The sequence below is a fragment of the Carassius gibelio genome, chromosome A3 (genome assembly GCF_023724105.1).
Source record: "Carassius gibelio isolate Cgi1373 ecotype wild population from Czech Republic chromosome A3, carGib1.2-hapl.c, whole genome shotgun sequence".
NCBI classification, from domain to species: Eukaryota; Metazoa; Chordata; class Actinopteri; order Cypriniformes; family Cyprinidae; genus Carassius; species Carassius gibelio.
The window spans coordinates 7,285,327-7,303,743 of NC_068373.1; the positions used below are offsets into that span (position 1 = coordinate 7,285,327).

Genomic DNA, 18,417 nt, shown 5'->3' on the forward strand with positions numbered 1-18,417 from the left:
TGCTAAAACTGGCACGCATAAAGCAGAATGGGTTTTCCACCACAAGAATGCATTTGGCCGTTTTGTTCAACTCTGCACAATCAAGGATTTAGTTGAACTGTAAAGCCGACTTCAGGTTTCTGTTGAATGAAGCTTGAGTTTTTAAAAGAAAGAAAGAAAGAAAACACTAAATTTAGTCAACCACTGCTTATACCAAAAGTACACAATTATATGTTCAACTACAAAAGAGCAGACAACGCCTTTTACTACTATGACTGACAATGAATTGGAGCCAAGCTGTAAACATACACACCCAAAGAAAAAAGCAAGGCTCATGATTTTACTCTAGCTCTGGTGGTGGAGTCACACAGATAGATTGTGCTCCATCTGAAACGAGCCATGAGCACTGCCATACTGAAATATGACATTTCAAAAAAATCGATTTAATCTGCACAGATAGTAAAGCCAAAACTGCCCGGATTCGAACTCAGGATGCATCCCACCTTTCAAGAGCCAATCTCAGAGGTGTCCAATCCTGCTCTTGGAGGGCAACTCTAGCCCCAGTTAAACACACCTGAAGGACTGGAACCCTTCTGTACTATTTGGTTATTTGGTAATGGTCTTGTTTTGGAGAAGATTTTGAAGAATCCTATAGTTCCCCATTCAAGAAGCTGTGCTTGCATTCACAGCAGCTGTATCCTACAAACTGTCACCTAGTGCAGCTTTGATCCTTGAGCTGGATGTTTGATGTTTGATTCCTCTACATCGACTCTTTCCTGCACACCAAACCGCCCTGAGCAGTCGTGACCACTGAAACAATGGCTTAATGACTGATGACCTTCCTCTTCGGTAATGACTACTCAAAAAAAACTTCTTGATTAAACAGAAGGAAAGCAGGGGTGGACTGGTTAGCATCTGTGGCCGTCTCAAATGTTTGACGCCTGAAGAATTTCAGCAGAAAGTCAGAGGTGGCAGACTCCAGCTACCACTCAGGATTTTTGTACCATATCAGAGCTGGGAAAGTCTCGCTCACAAAACTAGGCTGTTTCAGATCAAACTAGATTGCAAAAAACAAATACACTACTTAGGCAAAAGTATGTAGCTACAGTAGGCAAATTCCTGCAGCCATGTAAATAAAATTCTCAACAAGAACATAATCGTGGTGTGTGGGTGCACATCTATACACATTTTGGCTGTTTCCTTAGCACTTGCTGGATTATCTCATAGGAAGCATGAGATCACAGGAAGCAGGAATTGGGCTTTCTCTAAAGAGTCAAAGACTTTAGCTTTTTTTTGTTTTAGGTAACATCCATATCCTGTCATCAAGACTTCCTTTGGCACTTAATTGAACACCTGGGCTCTTTTCCACATATACAGACAGGAATCTTAGACTCGGATCGGGGGAAATGCACCATCCCTTTCAAACTCTTTCTCTTAACCAGTCTCAAGTTACGTAATAACACCAAATTCCAACCGATCTTCATTGTTTTGCTCCAATCTTTGGCTCTTCACATGGATTTGTAATGCGCACATAGTGTCCACAGCGAGAGACAGGGTGGCACAGCACACTTCTGCTCCAGCAGGCAACGACAAACCCATCTCAGTTCACCTACCATGTCTTTAGTAGTCTTCTTTGTTTACACGTTGTTTTCTGCATGGAAGAATGCACTTCCCTTTGTGAGCCATTTTTCCGGTTTGTGCCGTCCCAATCCATAGGCGAGGGGGGTTGGGATTCCACACAGACGGAGGAATTGTCCGAGTGGAGAAAAGGGGTGCAAAAGCAAGTGTGACCCTTGGCGAGATTAGGTGGGGGGTCTGTTGACACAGGCCCCATCGAAAGCAGCCAGGCTTTCAAGGACTTAGGATAGGCCCCTTATTGCACTTCCTTCCCAAAACCATTGTTCCAAAAAGTAAAATCACTTAGACTATTGTGTCCATTCGGTCATCCCCAGTAAACACTTCCAAGTCTCCATGCAGAGGGTGAGAAGATCTCCTGGTGAGGTCACTTAAAAAACGCTTTTGCTCCTAGTTTTTAATACATGTGCTGAGGAACTTAACATCTAGGGCATGGATTGTTTTATGGATGTTCCCTGTCTCATTCCACTGTGACATTTCTGGTTTAAAACTCAACAGCAAAAAAACAAAACGTCTTGAGAAGTTTGATCCGATTCTGTTAAACACTCCTCCATTTTAATGTCCATCAACATCCATCTCAATGAACTGGCTCAATGTTTTGTACATCTGATCATTCACAGTGCTCACGGATGGCTCTACACTCCAATTTATATGATTTAAAATGTTTTAGCAGAAAATAATGTTGGTAAATAATTTAATATAATGGTTTGTATGTTCATTTAGTGAAAAAACTTATTTATAACCATATATTGAACTTTTTAACATCTATCCTACTTCGCAACAATGGTTTTTATTTTGAAATGTAGATGCCTCTCATATGCAGGCAGGAAAGAAAGCGAAAAATATGAAAGTTTGAAAACAAGCACATATGTTAAATAGAACCCTGTATTTGTTACACACTAACCCCAGCAGCAGTTCCCATGAGATGATTACTGAAGCAAAACAGGCAGCAACGCCTGTGAACAGAGAGAGATAAAGGTGAACAACTGGCCCAGCTCACAGTGATTGTTGTTTAGGAGGGATGGCAGACTTTCACACGCTCAAACCTCTCCACTCTGGAATGCAGAGACTCACTTCAGCCTGTTCTCAAGACCCCTGATGAAGCCCTGATAACATCCTTGAGAGATAAAGCCAGTCTTTATCTGTGCAATATCTCTCTTTCCAGTATCGTAGGTCATGATTATTGCATGTTATAATCAAACCTCCAGACTGCAACTAAAATGACTACAACTACGACAAAAAGAACCTAATATATGTGACCATAATTTAAAACCCAGTCGCCAATGGTGACAGTCAGGAAAACACTTTATTTAGTCAGATCTGAAAAGGAACTGTTTGTTAGTTAGTTCCAGTGTTTCCTATAGCACTAACAAACCCTAAGTCTAATGATTTGGGCAGCCCTAGATGACATTACTTCTAAACCACCATCTATTTAGCACTATTCTGTAATTTGTCAACTAAAACGTTTGATTTTATGAGGCAAAGGCTTATTTTACTTGAATCTGGAACCTTGGTAATGTCCGCAGTATTGTCTGGGAAGAATCAAGAGTGCTCAACGTATGATTGAGGGAGGTACGGAGGATAGATTAGCATTGAGTTTGAAAAGAGAGGCACGATATGTACAGAGTCAATCCTGCCCTGCTGCTGAGGTTTGGGATGCCCTTGCCTGCTCGAGGTTAAGCATTACAGAGTGTAAATAGATAATCATTGCTGATGGGCCCAGAGGAGCGTGTGGTCACACATACAGCCAACTCAAACACACCACAGAGCACACGCACCAGAGTCCTCTGAAAAAAGACTAAAGTTCTTACTTAAACTGGGACATCAAGTTCATTCTAAGGGCCAATACTTACCATTGGCTAGTTTAAGGGGCGTTTCCTCTAAAGAAGCAAGGGAGGCAGTGACTTCTCAAAAAAAAATAATCCACAGTACAAAAATAACACAAACCCTAAAAGGGTCAGTAAATTTAAGTTGGAGATGATGTCAGTGGTCAGAGGTGGAAGTTTGAGCACAAGATTAGATTTAACACCAAAGCGCCAAGCTTAGGAAACAACAACTTCCAATGGCCGTTGTGGAAGAGCGTTAAAACTCATTCCATGCTGGCAAGCCAATGCTAAAACAAACAAATCAAATGACCGTTTGCCTTCTTCAACACAATGTAAAAGTTGATCATTCTCTGAAACTGAAAAAGTGAAAAGTCCGGCACAATCATTAACTTCTCAGTGAAGCCTCTCTTATTATTACAAACCCCTTTATTGCAAATGCCAACGTAATTTACAATGATTGTTTTACAAGCTCAGGCCATTCTGTGTTAGATAGTGTTTCACTGATGCAGCATCCAATTCGTGAGATCTAGTCCTGAATGCAGAGAGGAAAGTAATATAATTCACATTCGGCAACGCCTTCAGCTTTAAACACATGGCTGCATTTTTGAAATGGCAGCAAGACACCAAACGTTTCAAAGAGAGCTGCCTGTCTACAGAGAGACTGTGGCTGCCTGCTGCTGCCAAGGCCTGGATCTGAGGCCTCTGGAAGCCTATGCATATCCAAACCAAACACATTCCATGATTTTATGTCCTGAAGAAACCAATCCTGGTTTCCTTTTAAAGTCAGATAAAAAATGATCTCAGGAAGTCAATTCTGTGCTAATAAATCAGTAATGGATGTCTGCTGGTGTGCGAACTGTGCGTATGACAGATTTGCCACCTACGGGTCTCAGGGTGTCCGTCACAGGGCAAGCGGTGCAGTTAATGGACAAGTCTGTGACTGTGCTGCGGTCAGGCTTTGTCACAGAGGACACGCTTTCATCTTCGTGCCAAATGACGGGGTCTGGCAGCTGGGAGAGCAGAGATCAAGCCCTGAGGCTCACAAGAGAGCAAAACACTCTCTCTCAGGTTAAACAACCTTAAATTCACTGATGGATAGGTCGTCTGAGAATATAAACACGCTGAAAGCAGATTTTCAAAGAACTAGAATGCCTGTCATTTATAAAGTTCTACACATTTCATTCAAATGCAAGGGGTGGGGATATATTCTCTAATTTGACTCACTCCTACCAATAAAGCCTGTGCATACTTTATTGAGTGTTCACATACTGCTTTCTTGAGTATGTGTAGTCAAGGACGGAACAGCATGGAACACATGCAGACTACAGTATATTTATTTAATTAAGGATATACTTCACCCATTATTGAAAATTCTGTCATCAATTGATCATGCCCATTTTTATCCCAAACCCAACCGCATTGAACATGGTCAACAGCAGCTCAACTGTTCTCACCTGACATGCAAAAAAAAATAAAAAATTGGTTCTTGTGGAAACTCAAACAGACTCACATAGCATGCAAGAACACACCATATTGGTTCTCGCACGTCAAACAAGTGTGTTGGAGCTTGCGTTTACCATGTTAGATGTGCTCTATGTATGTATATATGTGAATATAAGACAATTAAATCTTTCCAGCACATAAAGCGATCGTGTTTCTTCAGAAGCCTTTGATTAAATTGCTTGATTCATATGGATTACTTTTATCATTGGCTTGCCGCGATAGACAGTAGTGACGGTTATACCGGTATTAAGCCACAATACCTGTTACGTCACTTGCCCACCGCGGCACAGACCCCACAGTTGTTTTGATTTTTTTATAGTAATAAAAATCATTTATTTCAGTAAAAGAACAGTCACTACAATGAAAAACTGAACGCGGCTGCTCAATGCAGCGTGCCGAATTAGGAGAGTGAGTCGAGCTCAATAACAAGAAGAGTGAGGTGAGACAGACAAGACGATGGCGGATGATTTAGTTTTGAGATGAAATGCAAAAGTGCCTGTTGGGGCGATATTTCAGATTTTGAAAAGCCTGTTGACTTTTGCCGTTTATCTAAGGTGATTTCGGATTCGTTTCTTATTTAATTGGTTCTACATTATTGATTGCAGATTTTTACTTTATTTAAACTTGGAGTTATTTATTTTTATTTGACATCAAGGTATATATTCCATGCCTCCGAGCTTTCTCTCAACGTTTTGCTAATAAACGTTCTAAGTTTATTTATTTGGTTATATATTATACAAGCTTGCTTAGCCTATTTAGAGTTTTGTACCTATTTAAACTTTATGTAAGTTAATTTTGTTATTTTACATTAGACATAGCCTGCCCTATAGCATGGTGTATTTTTATTTGTTTTGTAAAGTTATATGTTTTATATATATGCTAAAGTGAGTTTGAGTTGTATTTTTTATTCAAGCAATTGACGCAGAACTGCCTGCTAATAAGTGAAAGTAAAATGTGCAGACCGATTTTACAAGCTATTTAAATGCAAAGCGAGGAAAAGAGGGAACGCCCTGCCCCCTGGTGATACCGGTATTACAAGTGTCGTCACGCGTCCATTAACCAATGGGAACATTTTTTCACCGTCTCAACCCTACAGTCTTATTGAACGTTTTGAAGAATAATGACATAAGACTGCTGAACTGGATTCAGACTTAATTTCAATCTGTTCCTCAAACAAAACTTGTAGCGTACAAGTTGTATGAACTACATTTACAGTCCTTCCTGTCATTTTTAGAGCTTGATAGTATCGACTAACACACAGTATCAAATCAGGGTCACCTGTGGCAATACTTGATCCAGGTATTGGATCTGTGCATCACATCCAGAAATTGCCAATTCTCACTTTAAATAATGAATGACTTAAACCACTGTCAGTTCATTTAACACAGTGTACCATAGTAAAATCCATTAAGCAGATTCTCCCCAAAAAATCAGCATGGAAAATGTGGGAAAACAAGTCCACAGATTTTGTCTGGGGCTGCTGATGAAGTGTTTCTGCATGTTTCGGAAGAGTAGACTCGAATGAATAGACTAAATAGAGTCAAGGAAATTTTCCTGCCGTTCCAAATGAGAAAAAAACTTCTCAACTGCTTCATGACAAAAGGTCGCGTTAATTATGTGTGTGCAAGAGCTCAAAAACTAGAATTTGATGAGTAATGTGCAAACAGGTTATGAAGCTAGTAATAAAACAAACCACAGCTGTGAAGAGCAGCCTGTCAAGACAGAGGAAAATAAGAGGCTGTCATACTAAATTATGTGAAAGTGTTACAGTTGCTTTTCCAAACCAACACTTTGGATAAGAATGCTGAATAACATTTTTTAGAAGAGCTGAACTTTGCTTTCATTAATATTTGTAATGGCACAAACCACCATCCAGATCACTGGTGCAAGGCTGTGCCTGTGGCCACAATGCATTTCAGCTAGGATTAAAACAAGCGGCCATTTCCTCCTGTCGCTTCCCATTATATCTCAAGAATAACAACGGGAGAAGGGGAGATTATTCAACAAGAGGGAAACATCTGTTTGAGCCATGGGTTGTCCCGCTACTGCATCGGTGGCATGTGAGAATAACCTGAAAACAGCACTCCAGGTTAAGTAATACATTTACTGCATTTGTGTACAGAAAACACCTGATCTAGGATCTGTTTCTGACTATAAAGCATTGATTAGCTGGAGCTTCACAAGAGCATGTTGTCAAGAATTGTGGTTCTTCAGAAGCAGACAGACGATGCAGTCCCTCGAATTATTGCCAAAATAAAGTCGTTAATACCAAAGTTTTGAGGCAGTCTTTACTTATAGCCACTGCTTTAGGTATAGAAACAATGTCGTTTCTGAGTTTTTTTTTTTTTATTACAAATAAGCACATTTTCGAAGAGCGAAGCTAAAGTAAGATTAAATGCAAAGCAAGATGATAGCAGAGGCTGTGTAACATGCAAATGATCCGTGCTCTGAATGTGAGTGTGTGTGTGTGTGTGTGATGCACATGGACAAGCTGAGCAACAGTAAAACCATGGCTGGCCTGTTTTGGTGTGACTTCTCTCAATCCAGCATTAACAGTTTGTTGATTCAGCAGAACACCCAATGTGTCATTTCAGCACAGGTGACCACACTGATGATGATGATAATGATGTAGGAAGAGACAAAGAACTGCTGACAGTGTGCTGCATGATGATGTGGAGCTGGTTTACATGGCATGCTTTGCCAGTACTCATTAAGCTTACACTTTCATCCAACTTGACTAACAGTTACATATTACTGGTTAAGTCCTCTCGGAGTAACCTGAGGTTAAGTGTCTTCAACGAAGGTGTAATGATGATAGCTCATCATGAGTTACCAGCTACTGTTACATAAGCTTCACTGTGTGTAAAGTGTGTAGCATACAGCTGTCAAATGCATTTCAAACTCTAGATATATCATGATTTCTGACATACTTCACCCACAATTATATTCAGTTAAAAAAATGCTTTTGTTTTGTGATATTTTCATAACAAATAAGCACATTTTCACACACACACACACACACACACACACAGGAATCAGCTACTCATTTCGTCCTCAGGATGAAAAGGAAATTCACACCCCAAGCTTTGTTCAAAAAGGTCTTTTTCCTCCTCTCCCAAACTTTCATTGGTTTACCCAAATCCACTCCCACCGTATTGCACTGAGATCCCGTGCTGCTCACATGTGATCGACTGTATCCGTCTGAGATAAGGTGACAGATTAACAGTGCTGCCTAGAGCTGTTCTCCTGCCGTATCTGTGCTTCGGCTCACGTCCGTTCATCACCGTTTGAAAAGAGCTGGAGCTTTTCCACGTCTCCTGTGAAGACACTTTAAAGAGCCCATTAAACCAAAATTAGTGTGTTGTGGCTTTTAGTCCACATCTATTAGCTTTGAGGTCAGCTTAGGCTAGAGTGGTTTTTGGGATAAAAAAAAAAACATTTGCTTGTTCGAAGGGTGTACACACTTATTTATTGAATAAATATATACTTTATGAGAATAAGAAGAATTACAAAGTAACAAATTATATTTTCCAATGCTAAGCATCACTAGAATATACATAAATTTCTAAAAAATGAGCAGTATCACTAGAAAAACAATGTCAAATTTATGTTAATTAATTAAAAACAATGAATAATTTATTAATGCTTCCTGATACTTGTAAGTAACTGAGTTTATAATTTCAGTTCACTAACGTGTAAAGCTATAAGCACAATTTTACCAAAAGAGTTATGGAGTATTATGTCACACAACAACACTGCTCAGTGGGAAAGGTTTTTTTAAACAGCTATGGTCACATTAATTAAGCAACATCACAAGAGGAATGGCTTAAAAACTGAATGAATCGGTTGAGTAAATGATTCAACGACTCACTCATAAAGACCAGCAGGTGTTATAAAGGTCATAATGGTCACTTGTTGCCACTTAAATGGTGTGATAAGTCTCCGTGCCACTGGACTGTTACATCAAAACTCTTGGAACTCTCAACCAATCAAATTCTAGGAACGAAACATGCTTCAAAAAAGCCAAAACATACAGCTCAATTAGTAATGCTGTTGCTCCAACAATCAAGATATTGCCATTATTGCATCATTGTCTCTACTAGAACATACAGCACAGTGCAGTACACTAGGATGGTGTTGTAGAGTTCACTGCCCCATCCTCTGCAGCTCCACGGCTGTCTCAGCACACAACACAGTCTTGCAGTACCTGTTAAATGCATGCATTCAAACTACACAGAGAGCGATGTGAGGCATGCATTCCCTCTGGCTGACATCATCTCTACGATTCTTGTGCATTTTTTCCCCCTCATTCAAAGTTCGGGGTGCTATGTCACAGCCTGGACAATGGCTGGCACGCTCAGAGGAGGAGGAATGCTTGAAAATATCTGTGGAATACGATTAAGCTCCAGCTCGAGGCAGCTGCGGCTCTCCAGTCACAGCATACAGTGTAACACTGACCCTTTTTCCGCATGTACTGCTCCTGCATTCCTGTGTGGAAAAGAGACGTGGCGTCGTCAGCCATGCTCGTATGCAGCAGGGCTTAGGCATTAATTGACTGCAGTGTTATGGAGCGCTGCTGGGGTCTTACTGAGAGCTGGGTGCACTTATAGTAACTTTCCATTCCTAAACACAGCCAAAAACACAGGCTTACTGCAAGCTGTTTGTGCATGTAAGCTAAACCGCAGCAAAGCAGAGCTCGAGCTACACAGTGTTCTCTGGTTCATTCAGCATTATTTTGGCCTCAGGCAAGACTGCAGTACTCTTCCGAGTACAAGTCATCTGTGTCAGGAAGATAACGTTTGTATACTCATTCACAGGCAGAAAATAATTACAGTAATCTCAAAACTGATCTGTGGCATGCCAAAAACTGCATCTGTGTGTCTGACGGACACAACAAATGCAGGATAAGAAGATAAGACCCCCAGAGAAAATAAACAGTGTGTGAGACACACACACAAACAGATGATCTCAGCCATTCACCTCTTCGGCTTGAATGCTCATTAACGTTTTTTATAATTAATTTAGTATTGTTTCAGGACATTGACACGTTTCATGTAGAGGTCACAACAGGGTCACTTCTTTTTTCTGAAATTCTCAGGGTTTTGTCAATAAATCTTTTGTGATCTTTTATCAAATATTACATAGTACTGTTACATAGGACTAAGATATAAGCTTTGACACATTAAATTGTTTGTTAAAAGTGACAATAATGGCATTTATAATGTCTCAAAAGATTATCTTTTCAAATAAATTATGTTTAAATGCTTTCTTTTTAAGAATCCTGGAAAAAAAATGCATCATGGTTTAATGTTAAGCAACTGTTTTTAACATTAATAACAATCACACTGGAGTAATGGTGCTGAAAATTCATCTTTGATCACAAGAACAAGTCAATTATTTAATATATATTTGAACAGAAAACAGTTGTTAAATTGTAATAGTTCACAATTTTCAAGTATTTTCTTCCAAAAGCATTCAAAAGAATCATACCACCTTCAATTTATGAATGGTATTGATAGATGCGTCCATTTTTAACATGGATCTAAATGGCTGTTTGGTTCAAATGATCACAGATAGATAAATCAGGTGACAATAGGCACAACATTTAGGGATATTTCTCATCTTCTCAACAGCACCTGACATGCTCTCATGTTGCCAATTAACCATTTATCAGGCAAGCAACAGACTCGACAAACAACTGCTGTACAGAGACAGAATTTCACAGTCTGTCAAAAGAGGTTTTAACACGTCCTCTTCAAGATCTCATTAGTTTCCCCTGCTGCCATTAGTCATGGTGGGAGATGAGGCATCCCATAAACATGCAGTTAAACCACTAACTAATGAATGAAGAACCACTACAGTGGCTCCTTTACAGGATCAAATGAATTCACCTGTGACTATGAGTGCCCTCATTACAAACTGAGAAACCACCACTGACTGCTTGAGACCCGTACAAACACGCACCCCATCTGGAGGAAAGGATCAAAACCACATTCACTGAAATGAGTATTAGAAAATACGGGGAACTAGACGAACTTCTGCACCCTGGATGCACCAATGTGCTTGATGTTAGCATTGGATGGTTTGACTAATCTTATTTTGTAAGAAAAACTATTAAGAAATTAAAAAGACATTAGGCTATTTTTTTATAATAAATAAAAATGAAGTAATCCCCATTTTTGGATAATCCAGTGAACTGAATACATCACAATGGCACTTCATCTCAGTTCATTCCCTGCTATGAGGATAAACATGCTTTGTGACGACTACAAGGTGCTTTGTGTGAAGAAAGCACATTGAAAATTTTATTTTATTTTGAATAATTTGAATATTTTATTTTGAAAAGTGTTGATTATTGTTATGCATATTGTTGAGCCTGTACAGTGTAGAAAAAAACTCTTTACATTGCATTTATTGTATCATGTTGTGTCTAGTTCCCTTGAATAACATGTATGCCAACAAACATCCCAGCACTAAAAACAACAGGATCAAATCTGAAATAACAGAGGATTACACCACAGATTTAACATGGAGCATTATCACACGCACAAACAAATTACTGTACAATCCCACCCAACCTCAAACCTCCATCTGCTACGGAGACAGTGGAAAGAAAGAAAACCCGTCCAGCAAAATCCAAAGTCAGCAGACGTGCACCTGACCATGAGAACTGTCCACAGCCTTTCTCTAGACATAAACACAGAGATCTTAAATAGTTTGGATGCAATAGAGGGTGTTTGTTGCACAGCCTTGATGAGCACGTGTAACAAGCACAAGGTGATGAATTAGTAAAGCTGCGAGTGCGAACAAAGGATCGTGGGTAATCTAGCAGGCTGTGGAGGACTGAGGGAAAACGGCAGGGACGTGGGGCTGAGACATGCTGGTTAGGCTAGTCATCTGGCCTGGTCTTCTACAGCCTGAAGGACGAGGGCCACGAAAGCCTGCCGCGTGTTAATGACTGTATGAAAGCATTTATGACCCTCAGCGCACTAAAGATGACATTATGGCACAATTACTCACACAATGGACCAGACAAAAGAGGAGGTTATACACAAGATGGACTCGGCTGTGTTATCTGTGCGTGTTTACACACACTTTGGTGAAGAATAGCTGAGGTGGTGCTGGGTTATCAAAGTGACCTCTCGCCGGCCTTGGAAATCAAACCCTGAAGCAGTCTATTGTAAAGTGAGAAGTCTTGGTGACCATATAACAATATGCATAACATTATAGTAAAACACTGCAATATTCAGCTTTTAGTGGCGTATAGTTTTCACAGCTGTCTTTATGTTATGGCCCCATCTCTCTTCTGACGCCTGGCTGTTTGGGAGGTCTTATTGGGGTGGAGCATCTGTCTTCCCCTTTACAGACTCCCGCTGGACCACATCACAGAGAACATGGGTTCTCATGCCGGAGTTGAACTCTCAATGTACAGCCATAAAGAGATAAAAGTACAACGCAAACACAGAGTCTGTTGATGTTATCAGGACCCAGTTGGCAAGGTGTTCCAAAGGCCAATCCCGCTGCTCTTACCGGGATCACAAACCAGGGGAAACAATGCACTTCCAGCAAAGACTGACTGAACCAGTGAAATGAGAAGTAAACGGGCCATGTGTCAGTAAATAAGAGCAAATGTGTTCAATCACTGTTCCTAATGACTAATTTGGTCATGAATATGTCAACTCTGAATTCTGTGGAAATCTTTGCTACCCGTTGCATGTTTGTTAATTAAAGACTGTGGCTAATTTGATCATGCTTTCAACCGTCAATTAACATGCCTGCCTGTGTCTAAATGTGACTTTTTTTTATTGACTTAACATTATTTCAAACCTGCATGACCTTATTTTTTTCCATGGAACAACACAGGAGAATTTCTGCAGACCGTAGCCAAATTATTTCAGTCTGTTCCTCGAAGCTGGCTCAAAAAGACATGGAATATAGTGTACAAGCAATATGGATCAACCTTTATATGGTTTTTTTGGTCATTTTTGGACCTTTACCGTTCCTGATCACCATGTACTTTTACAGTATGAACATTCTGCTAAATATCTTCCTTTGTGTTCTATGGAAGAAAGAAAGTCATACAGGCTTGGAATGACCTGAGGATCAATCATTTATGACAAATTTCAGAGTTATGTGTGAACTATTCCTTGAAATCCATCTTGCAAAGTGTCCCTCACAATTCATGGAGAAGATGTGAAAACAAATATGCAGAATCTGTAGAATCATGAGCACCATTTCAAAACAATACATGCACATAGTCATGGGTAGATGAATATTATAATCACAGGATCGTCTGAAGAACTAACTGCTCATCTTTTTGCCCCCTCGTGGTAGAACAATCGCCAATGAGGGTCTGATGCAAAAATCCTCATGGATACACATTTTGTCAAATGCAGCGATAGGAGAGGGAGGAAGTTCACTGTTACTCACTGCTTTTGCTGGCTTTGACCTTGGCCAGCAGTTTCTGTGTAGTAGCTAGATCTCCATTCTTGACCGCTTGCAGAAGATCCTGCTCTTTTCCCATGATCTCCACCAGCCAGATCTCCACCAGCGTCCCACAAGAGTCCTGCTCCTCCCTTACACCTCCATACAGCGGCACAACCACGGCATGGACCTATCCCAGAATCCTCTGTTTCGGTAGTGCTACAGTCGGGGGAGGTGACAGCCAGACGGCTGAGGGAACCACAAGCAACCAGATATCACTGCTTCTCCGAAAATCACGGAAGGTCGGAGAAATGGAAAATCTATTTCGCCAATTATACGAATTGTCTCAGTTTCCAGAGCCTTTTCAGGGTAACATAGTCGGTTTTGGTCACGTGGAGCTCAGTTTCTGGGAACGCAGAGGCCCTGCTGATATGCTTGAGAAAGTTGAGAAGACTGGAGTGGCACAAGCAGACCAAAACCTGAAAAAAAGAGTGGGCAAGAAAAATATTACTGTTAATCCATCAGCCAAGTACAGTCCATGAGCAAATCAGTCAGTGTTAGAAAGTACAGAAGCCTACTTTGACGCTCTGACAGCAAGCTTTTGAGATCAAATAAATACTCTCTTCACCTTTCAAACAAGAACAATTCCCTCTCAAGGAAAGGTTACAGATGCTTTAAGCAGTAAATCAGCATATTAGGACGTTTTCTGAAGGAGTAATGATGCTGAAAATTCAGCTTTGCATCAGAGGGATAAATGACAACTCGAATGCTAAAGTAGGAAACTGTTATTTTAAAAAGTAAAAATATTTCACAATATTACTGTTCTTACTGCAAATGAATGCAGCCTTGAGCAGATTTCTTTCAAAAACAATACAAAAAATATTACCGACACCCATTATTTTGTATTGTGTATTTTGAACGCTTTTGTCTAAGTCAGTGAGGTTCGAAATAACACATTTATTGCATGGACAAAATCCATTTATTTTTCTTATCTATCGTATCTGCGTTTACATGCCTAGCCCCAAATATGAGCAGCTGTAGTAGTAGCAACCGCCTTTACATCACTATTTACGAAACTGCTGACTCTAGTATTCAAAGTCTCAAATGACATTTAAACAAGCCAAAAGAAACACTCACTAAAAAAGTCTTGATGGCATACCATCTCAAACACTGTCATTGTTGCCAAACCAATGTGTGAGTTTTTGCGCAAGGGTGGAGTGTGCTGTTATGATGGGTTTATAAGGTTTCGATTGAACTTTATGAGCTTGTTTACAGATGCTCTTTATTGTGGGGAAAGCCACGGCTGGAAAAAGAAAAGAGGAGGAACAGGACAGATGAATGTGAAGGTGGATTGCACACCTTCTTTGACTGATGAAAATACAGTATTGTTCAAAATAATAGCAGTACAATGTGACTAACCAGAATAATCAAGGTTTTTCGTATATTTTTTTATTGCTACGTGGCAAACAAGTTACCAGTAGGTTCAGTAGATTCTCAGAAAACAAATGAGACCCAGCATTCATGATATGCACGCTCTTAAGGCTGTGCAATTGGGCAATTAGTTGAATTAGTTGAAAGGGGTGTGTTCAAAAAAATAGCAGTGTGGCATTCAATCACTGAGGTCATCAATTTTGTGAAGAAACAGGTGTGAATCAGGTGGCCCTATTTAAGGATGAAGCCAACACTTGTTGAACATGCATTTGAAAGCTGAGGAAATGGGTCGTTCAAGACATTGTTCAGAAGAACAGCGTACTTTGATTAAAAAGTTGATTAGAGAGGGGAAAACCTATAAAGAGGTGCAAAAAATGATAGGCTGTTCAGCTAAAATGATCTCCAATGCCTTAAAATGGAGAGCAAAACCAGAGAGACGTGGAAGAAAACGGAAGACAACCATCAAAATGGATAGAAGAATAACCAGAATGGCAAAGGCTCAGCCAATGATCACCTCCAGGATGATCAAAGACAGTCTGGAGTTACCTGTAAGTACTGTGACAGTTAGAAGACGTCTGTGTGAAGCTAATCTATTTTCAAGAATCCCCCGCAAAGTCCCTCTGTTAAAAAAAAGGCATGTGCAGAAGAGGTTACAATTTGCCAAAGAACACATCAACTGGCCTAAAGAGAAATGGAGGAACATTTTGTGGACTGATGAGAGTAAAATTGTTCTTTTTGGGTCCAAGGGCCACAGGCAGTTTGTGAGACGACCCCCAAACTCTGAATTCAAGCCACAGTACACAGTGAAGACAGTGAAGCATGGAGGTGCAAGCATCATGATATGGGCATGTTTCTCCTACTATGGTGTTGGGCCTATTTATCGCATACCAGGGATCATGGATCAGTTTGCATATGTTAAAATACTTGAAGAGGTCATGTTGCCCTATGCTGAAGAGGACATGCCCTTGAAATGGTTGTTTCAACAAGACAATGACCCAAAACACACTAGTAAACGGGCAAAGTCTTGGTTCCAAACCAACAAAATTAATGTTATGGAGTGGCCAGCCCAATCTCCAGACCTTAATCCAATTGAGAACTTGTGGGGTGATATCAAAAATGCTGTTTCTGAAGCAAAACCAAGAAATGTGAATTAATTGTGGAATGTTGTTAAAGAATCATGGAGTGGAATAACAGCTGAGAGGTGCCACAAGTTGGTTGACTCCATGCCACACAGATGTCAAGCAGTTTTAAAAAACTGTGGTCGTACAACTAAATATTAGTTTAGTGATTCACAGGATTGCTAAATCCCAGAAAAAAAAATGTTTGTTGAAAATAGTTTTGAGTTTGTACAGTCAAAGGTAGACACTGCTATTTTTTTGAACACACCCCTTTCAACTAATTGCCCAATTGCACAGCCTTAAGAGCGTGCATATCATGAATGCTGGGTCTTGTTTGTTTTCTGACAATCTACTGAACCTACTGGTAACTTGTTTGCCACGTAGCAATAAAAAATATACTAAAAACCTTGATTATTCTGGTTAGTCACATTGTACTGCTATTATTTTGAACAAAACTGTATCTCACAAACAGGTGACAAACAGACAAGCGCAGTAACTGGCATTCATGTTTACAAACAATCATTTTGATTTTAGGGATGCATAAAAATAAGCATTGGTTGGGGTTTCCAGAACCAGGAGCCCCTCGCTCATCATGGTAGCCTCGAGTACTTCTGGGAAGTTTGTATTTATGAGTTGGGAAGCGGTGATTGCGCATCAGATCTGTTCAGATCATTTTGGTCGAAGCAAAGAGATTGAGACTGGATGGGGATTTATCAACTCTTGGGAGGTTTACAACTATATATTATTTAGGTTACAAGTCTGGATGTTTGCTTCACAACCCCTTCAGTCCATACAAAACGTGTCTAAGCACAGACATCACATGGGTGCCAATTGCCAAAATAAACAAACAACGATAAATCATATTAATGCACACCATACAACAATAAACCAAACAACAGCTGCTGCTGGTTGAAGTTAAAGCACGTCCAGAAGCACACTGTAAACTGCTCAGTTTGTGTAGTTGATACATTTGGCAGATTTTAATTCAATCTTGAGACAGAGAGCCTTACAAAACAACAGCGACCGCTAAAATATCAGTTTGAGTTACTACCGCTGAACTGAGGTCAATACACAAACAGAAAGCTGCTTACACTTAATCACTACTTTAAAATACAAACAATAAGAATTGTGTTTTCGCAGAAACTCTAATTAGACATTTTGTGCCTGACAAAACTGGAAAATGAAACCAACATTTGGTGAAATATCATATCTATCAAACATTAGCGCCATAACTACCGATTTAAACACAACTAACATTGTTTTCACACTACTGTAAGACGTCAGTTATGATGAAAACACTTACCATAACATTAGAGAGAAGTGTTTGTCTTCGATGTAGTCTGGAGCAGTAACAGCGGGTCCAGGTTCAGTCCAGACAGATGAACCCCAGCGAGCTCAGTCCCTTCAGGCAGCTCTCAGACTTTAAACACACTTCGGGGTGAGTGTGAACTCTCCACACCGCTTCTACTCGCGCTCGAGTCTTTAGAAGTTACTCTCTCCGCAGTCCGTGTCGATGAACTCCAGACTGAGCGCGTGCTTCGACCTGCACGAGCGTGTTTTGAGAGCTCCGGTGGTGAGTGGAGTCCTGCGCGGGGCGGTGCTCCGGTGAGGGCGGGGAGGAGAGCAGCTCTGTCGCCCTCTGGGACTCTACCGCTGCTCTACCGCTGCTCTACCGGCAGACCACACTCACCCGAGCCCCTTCTGCCGTGACTTATCCGATGTAGACTACAGGTGAAGCACAGTACATAATGATTTAAAATTATAATATTATTAATATTGTGAGTGTTATATAAAAGTGAATGATGAATTTAGTCAATTAAATTATATTAATTACATACAAAAATGGCACAATATGTGTCTATAAATTAGCAAGATATTAATCCATAAGTATATATATGTATGCGTGTGTGTTTGTGTGTGTGTGTGTGCTCTTGTTTTTGTGACATATCAGGACACAACTTTGTATAATGACATGGGTATGACACAGGTATTACAAGGAGAGGGTGACTTATGAGGACATAACCCATGTCCCCATTTTTCAAAACACTTATAAATCATACAGAATGAGTTTTTTGAGAAAGTAAAAATGCACAAAGTTTCCTGTGAGGGTTAGGTGTAGGGTTGGTGTAGGGCCAATATACAGTTTGTACAGTATAAAAACCATTACGCCTATGAGATGTCCCCAGTTTTCACAAAAACAAACGTGTGTGTGTGTGTGTGTAAATGATGTAATATGATAAATGGACAAAGTTTATCAAAGAATATATATGTTTAACCAGTATATGTAATAAATACATGAGACACACAAATAAGGCAAACATTGACATGATACATTAATAGTGGCATAAAAAGTGCTGCAATTAAAGAGCTATTCTACCCGATTTAACCCATAAAAATGATTTTGTTGGTAATGAAGTAATGTATTTAGGTTGATTCTGTGATGTTAAATAATATTAATTTAGGTGTTAAGTTAAATGTTCCCATTTTTAGGTTCTTTTGTT

At 39.9% G+C, this 18,417-nt stretch overlaps 1 protein-coding gene across 4 annotated transcripts in view; it reads right to left on the minus strand.

Annotated features, from left to right (window-relative positions):
• The window catches only part of LOC127944921 (caskin-2), a 48,257-nt gene extending 30,731 nt beyond the window's left edge, over window positions 1-17,526 (minus strand). For 2 of the 4 annotated variants that reach the window (XM_052541353.1, XM_052541344.1), the window contains exons 1-2: window positions 17,220-17,526; window positions 13,374-13,846 (exon numbers count right to left, since the gene is read on the minus strand). In XM_052541353.1, coding sequence (XP_052397313.1) covers window positions 13,374-13,467 — 94 coding nt within the window. In that variant the 5' untranslated portion in view covers window positions 13,468-13,846; window positions 17,220-17,526. The remainder of the gene's footprint in view (window positions 1-13,373; window positions 13,847-17,219) is intronic. The other 2 variants (XM_052541367.1, XM_052541358.1) reach the window with 2 other exon arrangements.
• Between the last annotated feature and the right edge of the window lie 891 nt (window positions 17,527-18,417).